The 14,498-nt window shown below is 43.1% G+C and overlaps 1 protein-coding gene across 1 annotated transcript in view; it reads left to right on the top strand.

The window, feature by feature from the left end:
- The first annotated feature begins 755 nt into the window (after positions 1-755).
- Positions 756-14,498, top strand: part of GLIPR2 (GLI pathogenesis related 2) — a 38,769-nt gene continuing 25,026 nt past the window's right edge. Inside the window, exon 1 of the mRNA XM_038389777.2 lies at positions 756-924. Within this exon, the coding sequence (XP_038245705.1) occupies positions 912-924 (13 nt within the window). The 5' untranslated portion in view covers positions 756-911. The remainder of the gene's footprint in view (positions 925-14,498) is intronic.

Below are 14,498 nucleotides of genomic sequence, written 5' to 3'. Positions count from 1 at the left end.
AATATGAGGGATGTAATAGGATGACTCCCCAGTTCAAAATCAGTTTATACATTGACTTGGCAATTTTGCTAGATTTACATTCTTATCTCCTCTGTTTATACAGACTCTGGGTGGCTGGGCAGTGCAGCCGCAGCGCTCTCAGCCCCATGTGCTGGATGGCCAGCCCCAGAGTGCCAGCTGGTACAGCTGCAGCGCCCCCAGCCCTGGTGCGCTGGCTGGCGCAGCCTCAGCACCAGCCGTCCTGAGTGTGGGAGGCAGGCGAGCCAGCCCGGGCCAGCCGTGGCAGAGCACTGGGAACTGCATGGGGGGCCTGGCCTGGGACCAGAACATGGGTGGGGCCAGGCTAGGCTGTTTGGGGAGGCACAGCCTCCCCCTGCCTACCATACCCACCACCCATGCCCCCAGAACCCCAGTCACACTCTAAAATATCTAGTTATTTTTACCTTAATTAAGTTGACACACCCACTTAACTTAAAGTAAGTTAACTTATTTTTTATTGTTGTACTGTTGTGAAGCCTGTTGTGCCAGTTCACATATGGTGTAGTATTTTGTTTGTAACAACTTAGTGTATCAGAAATGGTCTGTTATTACTAAACTAAATTGGCATGTGGACGCATATGGTGGTTTTTGAGCTGCTTGGTTTCTGTGGAAGATAAATAACCCCAACTCTAAGCTGGAATCTTGCTAAGAAAAGAATTTGCCTTATTCCTTATAAGGCATGGGCAGGCTCATAAATGGGTGTAGATACACTTCCTTTGTGCTGTGAGCGCACTCTAGCACTGTCAGCTCTGCAGGCAGTCTCTGCAGGCTTGGAGCTCTACAAGGAAATTACAGTCAGCTAAAAACACATATTAATCTTATAATAGAAACTAAGTCAACAGAAGCTTCAGGTAACAATCAAGAACGTGGTCATGGGAAAGTCAGGTTGGTGAATATTTATATGGAGCTTGTGAATACTTAATCTGTAGATTATGTGAACAAAGCTTGTATGCTAAACTCTTTCCTTGTGGTTTAAGAATTGCAAAAATGTTAGTGACTTTGTCTTATATGAGCTGATTGCTTTTATGCATACAGTAACAGGAGTTTCTTTGTTTTGTGACAAAGGAATGTTTTCATTAGATTTAAAAATACTGTACAAAATTTATAAGATAAAACTGGTTACCATATTAGATATGGTGTCTTTAATATTTAAGGTAGCTTTGCTTTTATGTATGCAGTTAGACTAACTATACGGTATTTGAAGCAGGATATTTATAATGATAAGCACCTTAGTTTTGAAACTGCAGTTGGTGTGTGGCTCTGTAAGCATAACTGAGGTAAATCATGTAGTTATAAATATGCTTATTGAATTAAGTTAAGTATTTCTTGCCTAGATGATCATATTCAGGAAACTGTTAGGATCAGCCTTTGGCTACAATTCAGCAGAATATAGTCTCTGGCTCTGCAGGGTTCATAGGTTTCACAGCTGTGTATCCTCCTCTCTGTTGTGAGGATGAAATCTACCCCCTCTGCTGCATTAGACATTCCACAGCTGTCCCCTTTGCATGGCCAAAATCTGTGGATATGATACTGATATCTCTTATGCTGGTATAGATCAGAACAAATTCCACTGAAGTCACTGGAAATACACTTGTTTTACACCAGTGTGCCTGAGATCAGAACTGGGCCTAGGGCCAGCATGATGTCTTTATATTAGTTATCAGATTTATGGAGCCGTTGGAGATTTGCTTATTATGATCAGTCGAGTCTATTAATGTGGGGATATGAGTTTTATTCAGTTGATTTTATATCTGTTAGTCTGAAGAATTTGAAAGGGCTCATGCTGCAAAAATACTAAACTGTCTCACTGAAACTGCATTTCAGAGAAGGGGAAGAAGGGCATTATGCAATTTAAAGATGATTAATGCTCTGTCTACACACACAGTTGACAGGAACTGAGAACCAAACATAGCAGAAGAGTAGTTCTGACTCCAGTAAAATAGCTTTTAGATGGTGGAACAAAAGTTTCCTCTAATACAAAGAGGTAACTTGAAAAAAAAAAAATAGTCTGAGCACAGGCCAGGCCAAGCCAGGCCTCAATCATTCTGTGCCCTGGCGGACACACAGGAGAAGTTACTCCAATACTAGAACACTTGTAACTCTCTTGCTCACACGGAGATATTGACTGTTCTGAGAAAAATAAGGGGCTAGTTGGGCATGAAAAATGGGGGAGCTCATTTACATATTCTCACTGCTGTGAAGCTGAATCATTTCTTTTGACAGCAAACAATGGATGGTCACCAATAAATGGTGTATATAGAGCCTAGAAACTAGAACAGAGGACTTTCAGTTCTTAAAAGTGCAGGCCTCTCCCAGTAAAACTCAAGAAGCATCTTCATTAGCTGTCAGTTATGGTAGGGCTTTTTGACCTTACCTGTTTATTGGGAGTTGAATTGGGCCTTTAATCCTTGGAAGACCATACACCAGGTGCCATATTGTCAAAACCACTCAGCACCAATAATTAGGATCAGATTTTCAGACATCTTATCATGTTGAGTGCTGAGGTCTTTAGAAAATCTGGTCATAAAAGGTGAGACAATTGCAAAAACCTGAGCAGGACTTAATCCATCCAATAGAGGGAAGTAGGATACATACATTCTATGTCAGATGTTACATGGCTAGCAAGTGAGTGCTCTTTGTAGTCACATGGCTCTGAAGGCTACAGACATTTTCAAATGGATTAGGTCCTTAGTAAATATGTTTGTGATTTAAATATCTATCCTGGTTCAGCACTTCCAAATTTAACTATACAATTTTTAGGTTGGAATAACACTTTTATGCTATCAAGTATCGGGGGTAGCTGTGTTAGTCTGTATCCACAAAAACAACAAGGAGTCTGGTGTCACCTTAAAGACTAACAGATTTATTTGGCCATAAACTTTCGTGGGTAATAAACCACTTCTTCAGATGCATGGGATGCATTCAGATGCCATGCATCTGAAGAAGTCCTTTTTTTATTCACAAAAGCTTATGCCCAAATAAATCTGTTAGTCTTTAAGGTGACACCAGACTCCTTGTTACTTTTATGGTAGTAGAATAAAAACAACAATCATCAGATACATTAATAACTCAGTGTTACACCAATAAAGATTATGTTTAATTGGGCAAAAGTGGTGGAAATCAAAATAGGTGCAATCCAATTACAATTTGATTAAAATCTGTTTATCTTGGCATGGACATGGTCCATGTTTGAATACTGGTATTTCTGTGGATGATGAGATTAATCTCTGTAATAAATAACCGATCATGTTTACTGACACTTATTATTGATCGTCAGTTGTGGATTTTATTCTGAAATTACTTCCAGGCTCTTACTGGTTTTTGTTAGTTTACCAATCTTGACAGTTCTTGTGGGTGTAGTTTTTAGATAATCATTATACAAATACATCCCAGAAGTGGATTTTCTTTGGTTACTTAATAGGTGGTGGTCCTCCTTTTGAATCAACACTGGGTGACTCAGCATGCTATCAGTGGGCAGTGTGTGTTGCTGGGGATACATTCAGATATGATATATAACTGAGGTCCTCATAGGTGCTGCTACAACCCCTGGCTTGAAGTGGTTTCCATCACATACAGGATTTACAGTTTGGTTCAATGGCTCTCAGTACCTGCACTATACAAATTGTTCCAGCACCACTGGAGATCCTGACCCTATCATTAAAAATCTTCCAGGCATACGATAAGAGTAGAGGTATTGAGCCCTATGTCCTGGCCCTGATCCCTCTTAGACAATTACATTCACTGACTAATTTCTCTGTGCAATTTCACTTTGATGTATGTCAGAGTAGCAGCCGTGTTAGTCTGTATTCGCAAAAAGAAAAGGAGTACTTGTGGCACCTTAGAGACTAACAAATTTATTAGAGCATAAGCTTTCGTGAGCTACATACAGCTCACTTCATCGGATGCATTTGGTGGAAAAAACAGAGGAGATATTTATATACACACACACACACACACACACTGAGAACATGAAACAATGGGTTTATCATACACACTGTAAGGAGAGTGATCACTTAAGATAAGCCATCACCAGCAGCAGGGGGGGGAAAGGAGGAAAACCTTTCATGGTGACAAGCAAGGTAGGCTAATTCCAGCAGTTAACAAGAATATCAGAGGAACAGTGGGGGGTGGGGTGGGAGGGAGAAATACCATGGGGAAATAGTTTTACTTTGTGTAATGACTCATCCATTCCCAGTCTCTATTCAAGCCTAAGTTAATTGTATCCAGTTTGCAAATTAATTCCAATTCAGCGGTCTCTCGTTGGAGTCTGTTTTTGAAGCTTTTTTGTTGAAGTATAGCCACTCTTAGGTCTGTGATCGAGTGACCAGAGAGATTGAAGTGTTCTCCAACTGGTTTTTGAATGTTATAATTCTCCTGTCCTGAACCATTCTGTGGTCTTTGCTCTTTAAATAACTGTGTGTTCCATTCAGGTGGCTGCATTTCAGCCATAGGTGAACTGATTCCTAGTATATATTCGATGTTGTAAAGCTCTTTAGATAAAGATCCAACTCCTGTGCAAATGTAACGTGCTCCACAAATCAATTCCTCATCCCAAATACCAAATCATTCAATTAATGCTACCTCCTCACCAGCTACAAACTAAATCAGTTTGAGTTCCCTCTGACAAGTAAATGCTAAACAGCCCTTACCTCCTCAACAAATTGATTTGTGCTGGCCCTACACATGCAACCTTCTGGTGGGAGGATGGGGCAGGAGGCTTCCCCCCATTCCCCTACTCAGCCCTTGATGGGGCAGTATTGGCAGGAGGCCCCCATACAAGCAGAGCTTTCTGCTCCAGGAGCTATATAGAACTGAACAAATTTTTTTTCCAATGAAGAGTAAATTTACCAAAAAATGCATTTGTGGAGGCACCCAAACTGTTTATGAATTCAGGTCAAATTTGGCAAATAGTTTGACCTGGAAAAAAAAGCCAGAAAACAAAAATTTTGAAAACGTTGAAATGTTTTGAATCGACATTTCAGGAAGGAAATGAAGATTTGACTTGACAGTTTGTTTGACATTCCGAAATTTCTGTTTCGACTCAAATGACCTTTTTTGTTTTGGGAAAAATCAAGAGTTGTTTCTGTTTTTCCAGTTTGCCCATGGAACCAAAAGAAATCAATGATTCACTCAGTTCAGAGTCACAAGCTGGCCAAAGAATCTTACTCCTAACAGCAGCAGTTGCGTCCCTCCTACCGAGCACCTAATCTCAGTGGTTCTCAAAATTTTGTACTGGTGACCCCTTTCACACAGGAAGCCTCTGAGTGCAACCCCCCTTATAAATTAAAAACACTTTTAAAATATATTTAACACCATTATAAATGCTGGAGGCAAAGCAGGGTTTGAGGTGGAGGCTGATAGCTCGCAACCCCTGTGTAATAACCTCACAATCCCCAGTTTGAGCACCCCTGCCTTATCTGCAATGCCAGCCAGGTTCCCCCCTTAGAGAGGCAGTTGCTCTCATCCTGCTCCCAAACAGTGGTGTGGGTGGTAGAACCATCTCTCTGAGCCTGCGGACAGATATCACTATATGGGAAGTTTAGAAGATTTTGTTTGAAACTTTAAGCGCATTTAAAAAAAAAAAGCCGAGATTCTGCAGAAATTGATGCAAAGATTGCTATTTGCTGTGGGTGACTGGGTTTTTCAAGCCCTAGTAGCAATATTTCTAAATTCCTAGCCTAGCAGTCAGACCACCTTCTCGCTTTGTAATTTTAGAACATTAAACATGATAGCAATATTCCCCTGTCAGGACTAGAACATCCCCTCCCATGAAAATAACCCACTGGAGGACACACCAGTCGGGAAACTCCCCAAATTTTACCTACGTTTTCAGGAAATCATTCCTTTGGGGACAGTATTTGGGGCAGCATTTCAATTCTATGAATCCTGGGGATCTGAAAGGAAAAGAATCTCTACATACTTCTTGACAAGAAATGACCACACCAGGGGCAGGCAATTCTATGCTGCTCTGTTCCTGTTGACCTCCACTCAGTAAGATTCCTAATGGCTGAATCCACTGCAGCTGTGCAGGGGCTCTGCAGCATTAACTCCCAATAACTCTCACTTGGATGTCTGTAGAGCCAGCTGGTAATGATGTTTGAGAGAGCAGCTGGTTGCCAGCCCCACCCCTAGGCTCTGAGGAGCCTGATCCTTGCTGAGAACCCATAAATAAGCTTCTAAAGGTCCCTAGCGAAGGGGTGGAAGAATGTTGCAAAACTGGCACTGTCTTTCTCTCCCTTCCCCCTGCCCACTTTCCAGGCTCCAAGAAAGGCATTTTTAATTTGAGCGTTTTTACTCCTGAGCAGAGGGGATGGCCCGGGGATCTGTCACTAACTGCTCTTTGAAATTATCTTGTTAATGTGGTATAAAATAACATCACGTTAGGGGAGATTCAATAAGGAGTGACTCAGTAGATATTGTATATCAATGGTTTTCAAACTTTTTTTCTGGCAACCCAGTTGAAGAAAATAGTTGATGCCCGCAAGCCAAAAGAAGGGGTTGGGGTGTGGGAGGGAGCTCTGGGCTGAGACGGGGGGTTGGGGGTGCAGGCTCTGGGGGGGCTGGGGATGAGGGGTTTGGGGTGCAGGAGGGGGCTTTGGAGTGGGGGGGCTCAGGGCTGGAGCAGGGGGTTGGGCTGTGGGATGAGGTCAGGACTCTGGGCTGGGGATGCAGTCTCTGGGCTGGGGCTGAGGGGTTTGGGGTGCAGGAAGGGGCTCTGTGTTGGCGGGGGCTCAGGGCTGGGGTGGGGGGTTGGGGCACAGGCTTACCTTGGGCCAGGGCTGGATTAAACTTCTGTGGGCCCGGCCCCAAACATATTTGGGGGCCCCAATGGAGGCAATGGTGCATGGCACGGTGAGGTCAGTCCCCAGAGCAAGGGGCCAGCCAGAGGCAATGGGACATGGCATGGCAGGGGTGGCCCCGCTTCGCCCAGCCCAGTGTGAGGCCACTGTTTACAAACCAGCCCTGTGCTGCCAGCATGCCCCTTCCCCTGGGGGGCGGGCCCATGCCCTGCCCCACAGCCTCCCCCCCACCCAACATCCCCCTTACTCCTTATGGCCAGAGCCCCCCTGGACCCACTATGCCCAGAGCCCCTCCCCACCCCACAAATGCACAGCGGCCTGCACAACACTACTCCTGCCCAGCGCCCCCCTACCTACAGCCCCAACACAACTGCACCCCCCACAGAACCCCCACTCCCTAGTACCCCAACACACGTTTTCCATACCCCCTCACAGCCCATCCCCCCAACACCGCAGAGACCCACTTCCCCAAACCCTGCCTCCCAGCCACACTCACCTATTCTTCTGGGAGGCGACTGTATCTACTGGGAGGCTGAGACGGCAGCATAGCCAGGGCTGGTGCCGGGGTGGGGAATCACTCTGGCCCCTCGGGAGACACACTTGCCTGGACAGGCCCAGCCAAGCCTCCCACACTGTTCCCCCCCACCCCCACCTGGCTGAGACTGGCCAGGCTTCTGCACCAGTCCCAAGTGGCTCAGGTCCGGGTGCCCCACAGGTGGTGGGAAGCGGAGACTGCCTGGAGCCGGAGGTGCATTGGAGTCTGGCCAGGGGGCAGAGAGGAGCAGGGGGATGGGGCCAGGGGATGGAGAGAAGCCCTTGGCCAGGTGGTGGGCAGGCCAAGAGGAACAAGTGGTGGGCGGGGGGAGCCAGTGGGGTCTTGGGGTTCAGTGCAAGTGGAGCAGGCTGGGGCCCCTTATGAGAATGGGCCTGGCTCCATGGCACCACTGACGCCATTGTAAACCTGGCACTGCCTTGGGCAGCTCCCGGACAGCTGCGTAGCAGGGGTGCTAAGGCAGGCTTCCTGCCTGTCCTGGCACCGCGGACCATGCTGTGCCCTGAAGGGGCCAGCAGCAGGTCCGGCTCCAACCCACAGGTTGAAAACCACTGTTGTATATCATCTTACATAGCCTTCTGTAAATATGAGTCAGAATTCAAAACAAAAGACCTGTATCTGTGAGAAGTGAGTGAGCACTAGGAGTATCCTAGGTTGTACTGTCAGTTGAGCCAGTACAACAAATAAATAACTGATAAAATCCAAAAAGAATACAAATGATTACAAAAGAAAAATAAATTACTTTTCAAAATTTGTTTTAAACACAGTTACAGCTTTAGAAGCAAATGTCATTTTTCTCTTTAAGAAATGTGGGATAAATGCAACTTCTGGAAATATTCAAATGCCTTCCATTTCTTTATGCAGTGAGATACATCTTAAAGTGAGCTAAAATTCATGTCCCTGTTATGAAGCTGTTATACAAAATGTCTTTCGACACTTGTTGCAACTGCCTTGTTCTAGCTCTTAAGGAAAGTATCACAAGTTCGCTAGAGACCCCATCTATTCATTTTCTGTGAAACCTTATGCACACAGGCTATCAAAATGATAATTCATTTTCTGTGTTTGTATGTTTTACCAGACCAGAGGGGATAGACAGGAGATGATGAATTAAGTCTGTTAGCAACAGGATGTCCATGTTCAGGACCATTAGGGCAATTGCTGATCTTAGAAATGTTATCTCTTCTTATTGTCTAAGGCTCTTTCTATACAAGGGATAGACTAAAAAAAGTGCTTTTTTTAAATCAAGCTACTTAACCCCGTTAAAAACACACACACCTGCTTTTAGTCTGTTCCTTGTGTGGAAAGGCCCTAAATCAAACAAAGGATTAGAGATGCTATATTAAAAAAAATCAAAATACAGTATTCCTAACCAGCAAATAACACTTTAGGCCAAAATCTGTCTTGCACTCCATGTAACCCTGCTGAAGTCAAAGGAGCTGCATGGTGTGTAAGAGAGTGCAGAATTTGGCTCTAATTTTGCATAGCACTTGCCCTTTAAACATGAGACTCACCAGTGTTGCAGTAGATTGTGGCATATCTCCAATTCTTCCTGTTTATTGAAGGTTAAGTGCAGCCCACCCGTGCTCAAAACTGAAAAATTCTCAGAGCAAACATATCCAAGCAATTTAAAAGAGCAAGATAGACTATACTTGTATGCAGTTCTATCTCAAGGTTCATCATAAAATAGAATTGGAAAACATGCTGTCTTTGTTGCTTTCTCCTAATCCAAAGGGAAACTGTTGGTTTTTTTTCAACAAGTTAATAAGGCATCACAAAAAATTTTCCTTGACAAAAATTAGGTGAAAGTTATTCATCCAAGCAATGAGTCTTCTGGCAGTGTTGCCAAGTGGACAGAGCACTGGACTAGGATTGAGACCTGTGTTCTGTTCCCAGCTATGCCATTGGTTTACTGGGTTACCTTATACAGGTCACTTCAACACTGTGCTTTAGCTTGCCCATCTGTACAATGGAGGTAATGATATTTATCTCCTTTGTACATTGTTTTGAGATCTAGTGATGAAAAATGCTATATGAATGTGAGGTGTTATTATTTATTATTTATTAATACAGTGGTAGTTCCTGCTTTTGCTTGTGTGGGTTTGAATTGCACATAATCACTGCTTCATATACACTGGAGAATCAGAAGTTTAGGTGGGGGAGAGTGTACTATTTTGTATGTATGTCATGCAGACTTAAGAATGTGCCCACCTTCAGGAAGGTCATCATACTGGTAGAGGTAGCATCTGGTGCAAAAACGGCTGACAGGCCCTTATGCATACAAAGACCACCCGATTGCAGCGATCCAGCCTTCAGGGCTTTATTGTGTCTCTGTTGTGCACATGTTCCAGAGTGTTCTGTGATATCTGACCCCAGAGTGAGGTAAGTCACATAAGAGCTAGCAGTGGGACTGAAGGAGTATTTCATAGTTCTAGTTTCATAGTGCAGCAGAAATCCAGTGATGTGAGTGTGCAAGACAGATTACCAACTCCTTTTGAAGATTCATCCCATGGATTTAGAGAATGGCACATTGGTGCCCCCTCCCCCCTTTGAGTTTCTCCTCCCCAAGGAAAGGGCCCGATGTCAGATACCTGCTCCCCTAAAGAAATATGGAGGTGATGGAGGGGGCCTGTAGGGGCAAGGTTGCGGAAGATTGGCAAGGAGCTAAGTGGTGGACTGAGTATGTGACTGGATGTAAGCAGAGGATGCAGGCAGTTTCAATGAACTTTGTCTGACAGACCCTGCCAAAAGATATTGTAGCATAGCTCAGCAAATTTTTGCCTGTAAACAAGTTAGTTTATATAATAAGCATAAATCATACATATAAGAATGTAACCAGCTGTTGACCCCATGTAACCCCGAGATAAGCGCGGAGAATATAGTGCCGTAGAGGACTCCCCTCCTCCCCCCCCCGGCAAAGTCCTGCCTGGTCAACTGTCCCGAACGGCCAGAGTCCCCTGCAGCCCCTTCGCGCATCCTAGGGGCTCCCCACGCAGATTGGAGCGCAAGTTCGTCCGTCCTTCCTTCCTTCCTTCCTTCCTTCAATAAAGCGTAGTTTACTATTCTTATGCCTGACTGTCCTCCTTTCACTGGTATCTCCCTCCCAGCCCTTGTGGGCACAGGGCCAAAGGCTGCTATTCTTCCCCAAACCCTCAGAAGATCAAAATAAGGAAGGAGCAGGCTGAGTCATTTGGAGGAAGAGGTTTTGGGTCTGCCTGAGGTCAACACAAATCTCTAAAGTTCACTGACAAGGAACTAGAATGAGTTTTAGTTTTCCATAGAAATCGTGATTTTCTTGTGGTCTCAGGTTTCAATGTGACCAATTCACACAGCCATGTGTACTGCGCAAATAAATTATGGTATGATAAGGTAACATGGAAAATAACCTGTGCCATCACTCTAGAGTCTTACACAGCTGTCACTGTGATGGAGGGGTTCACAAATGATTTTATAATTAGAAAAAGCTCTTTAGGGTATGGACTGCTTCTGAATGTGTTTGTATAGTGGTTAGCCCAAATTGGGCCCCAATCCTGGCTGGAGTCTCTAGGTCCTATTGTTATGCAAATATTGTAATGAAATAAACTGGACCACATCTTCATAGAGTGTTGTGTGGACATTTTCCATCCCTATGGCAACTACAACAATTGTCTATGTGGTAAAGAAAAGTTAGGAAACTATTTAATGTATTTTAAGTTATTTTAGTGTGATCTAGAAACTGGAAACAAGGAGCAATAAATCTCCATGGACAAGGAGCAAGACCTTGTTATGTGATGTAGCACATATACTATTGCATAGCCAGTGTAATGTAGAGAGAAATAGTGTGATGAGAAGAGATTCTGTCTTAACCTCAATTAACTTTAATGAGAGCTTGAGAGACATGAGCCTCACTGAAAATATAGCCCCATGTTGAGAAATGTGTAAGAAAAGGCAAGATGGGAGAAGAAAATAATACAAAAATAGATCAAGGAAAATCCTCACCAAAAGGGATCTCAGAGATTGAAATGAATGCTATTTTGAGCAGGTCTAACACACACACAAGAAAGTCCAGCATAAAAAAAAACAGTGTTCCTGGAAACTGCGTCCCTTCCAGTATAACTATAATCCCAAAACCTTTAGTGCCTTTTGGCAATAATTTCTCTGTGAACTTGAGATACCGCACCAGCAGGTATTTTTTCTTAACTCCTGCCACGTGCAGGAAGTTACAAGGATGCTCCTCCCACTTTCTGGAAAGATGGAGTTGCCTCTTTGCTCTCCTAATACAGCATCCTTCACCCTGTGCGTGCATAACTTTTTATTTCTTCTGGGTTTCCCATAATTATTGCAACCATTTTTTTTGAAAGAAGGGAGCCTTAACAGTGGGAAAATTCAAAGTTTTTTGAAATGAGGGGAAGGAGAAATTCTATAATATTAAAATGGAGTAAGAAATAGAAATTTTAACTCCTTGCTAGCATTCCAAAAGGTTTCATAATTAAAGTAGCAAAAATCCCCAATGGCCAGATATGTGGCACTAGATGGGAAGGGCTCTAAGTTACTACAGATAATTCTTTCCCAGGTATCTGCCTTATGGGTCTTGCCCAAATGCTCAGGGTCTAACTGATTGCCATATTTGGGGTTAGGAAGGAATTTTTCCCCAGATCAGATTGGCAGAGACTCTGGGAGCTTTTTGCCTTCTTCTGGAGCATGGGGCACTGGTCACTTGCAGGTTTAAACTACTGTAAATGGTGAATTCTGTGTAACTTGAAGTCTTTAAACCATGATCTGAGGACTAGTAACTCATCCAGAGGTTATGGGTCTATTTCAGGAGTGGGTGGGTGAGGTTCTGTGGCCTGCAATGTGCAGGAGGTTAGACTAGATGATCACAATGGTCCCTTCCGGCCTTAGAGTCTATAAAGACCATCCTGATGCCTTTGTGACCTTGGGCATGTGGAACAAAGTGAGGCAAAGGATAGGTATAGCTATGGATTTTTAACTTCTCACCCAAATCAGAAATCTCAGGTATTTCTCCACAGAAGGGCTGTTATTGTAGGGGAATAAAATGAAGATAAATAAATAAATAAAGATTACTGTAGCTGGTCTTGCTTCAGAGTAGGACATTTGTCCCAATACATTTAATTATATCTGTACTATGTGTTATGACATTCCCACTTTTATTTCAGAGTCATAGCTTTACTAATAAAAGGTAATTTTCACAATAAAGGTAAATTATAAAATACCTACCATAGGTGAACACAATATGACATGTATAAACCAGCATGGCTTCTACTAAGGTTCTGAAGCACCTTTCTAATCCTCTGATCCTGGGTCAAACAAAGACCAAGAGAGCTCCTGGCATAATTTAGCCTGCAAATTCCCACTAACTCTTATTTTCAGTGTCTGGCTTCTCAGTTAATGGCATGTCACTGAAATGGAAAAACTAGAATTCCTTCCAAAACAAACTAAAAGATTTTTGGCAGTTTGGAGTCTCTACTTACATATCAGAGCACACAGATGCTGGGGAGGGACAGGGGGGAGCAAAAATAGCACATGGCCTTGAGATCATGGTGGATAATTGCTCATTTATATAGTTGTTCTATAGTAGCTTTTTTGTGGGATTGGGAAAAGGGCAGAGAAAGAGACAGAGAAACTCTAGGCAAAAATTAAGTCATCTTTGCTAAGCCTTGAGGAAATTGCTGGTATTGTCAACTGTGTCTGTTACTTATTTGCTTTTGTAAGCCAAAATATGAGTGCAAAAATAATTTTCAGTGCTATGTTTCTGCTAATATGTTGAGTGACTATTTACGTGATCTTGTAAATCTCTGGACTCTTTGGCTAGTATTTTTCTCTTTTGCTTTTGCTGTTATTGGAGATATTTGTGTCACAGTTCCTGAGTTAACTATACTTCTAAACCTCCATGATCCCCATGAGTGTATCTCATTAGGTCTTAGGCCTCTTTAGCTGTCACCTTTCTCAGGTCAAGATCCCACAATCCTCTCCCTCCAGACATGACTACATACCTGTCATTCTGTGATCACCTCAGCACGTCTCAGTTCAGAGGCAATGACAAGGTTATTTAGTGACCAACCGGCTCTCATAAAGTAGCATGCTATTTTTTAGAACAAAAACATTTCAGCTCAAACATATCTTAAAAACAATAAACAGCTCATAAGCAAGTCTGGTTTTCCAGGTGGTCATCCATCTTTCATATGGAAACCCTGGCAGGCTTTAAAGCACTTCAGGTCCCCTACAGGGCCTGTCTATGGGCACAGGCTCATGTCAGCTCTTTGATCAAGTGTGAATGACCCGCTCCCAGGTCGGGCCTGTCACTGTGTACAGTTTCAGGTCCTCTGTATTCATAGGCTTCTTGAACTAGGTCAAACCAGTATATACTATTTCTGCAAGGAGCTGTAATTTCAAAAACTTGTTATCTGCATTGTTTCAGAATTGCGGATTTTCATTAACTGCCATCCATTGATTTACTGCAGGAAACATTTTTTAACTTACCCATTGAGCCAGGGATGCTCACTTGCAAGCCCACAAAGATACATATAACATTTATAATAATAGTCATTGAATAGTCCATGTTGTTAGGGGGCTTATTCCTTCACCCACTTACTTCCCTAGTCCTTCTTGCATGAACAGAGAGCAACAATAACCGAAGTCCGAAGGTGCAAACAATTCGATGTTTATTGGGGTGAACTTCCAGCAAGCAATGATTCCAATTTCCTTCCTTAAGTGTCCCCTTTCCCAGCTCTGACACCACAGAGCCTTGCCTGTGTCCCTGTTCCCATTCCTTTCTTTAGCAAAACATGATTCCAATTCCCCCACTTACTTCTTGATTGACTGCAGACTATATAGTAAAACTTGAGTTCTGCTGAGTAATACCTTAACCAATCATTTTACTGAAATTTAACTAACCAATCCTAACATATTGTAACATGATTATCTAACCAATTATATCCCACCACCTTAATTAGTTTACACCCAGCAAAATTAATTATACAGCAGAGAGAAACAATCACAGAGCCAGACAGATTATACAGACAAACAATAGGGAAATGGGGACTACAGTGATAGAACAACAAAGAAATGAGGATTTCACATCCCAGATATTGATAAGTGAGTTCTTACCG

The sequence above is a fragment of the Dermochelys coriacea genome, chromosome 2, assembly GCF_009764565.3.
Source record: "Dermochelys coriacea isolate rDerCor1 chromosome 2, rDerCor1.pri.v4, whole genome shotgun sequence".
Classification (NCBI taxonomy): Eukaryota; Metazoa; Chordata; order Testudines; family Dermochelyidae; genus Dermochelys; species Dermochelys coriacea.
The sequence above is the reverse complement of the archived record's forward strand: the minus strand, read 5'-3'. Positions and strand labels throughout refer to the sequence as shown.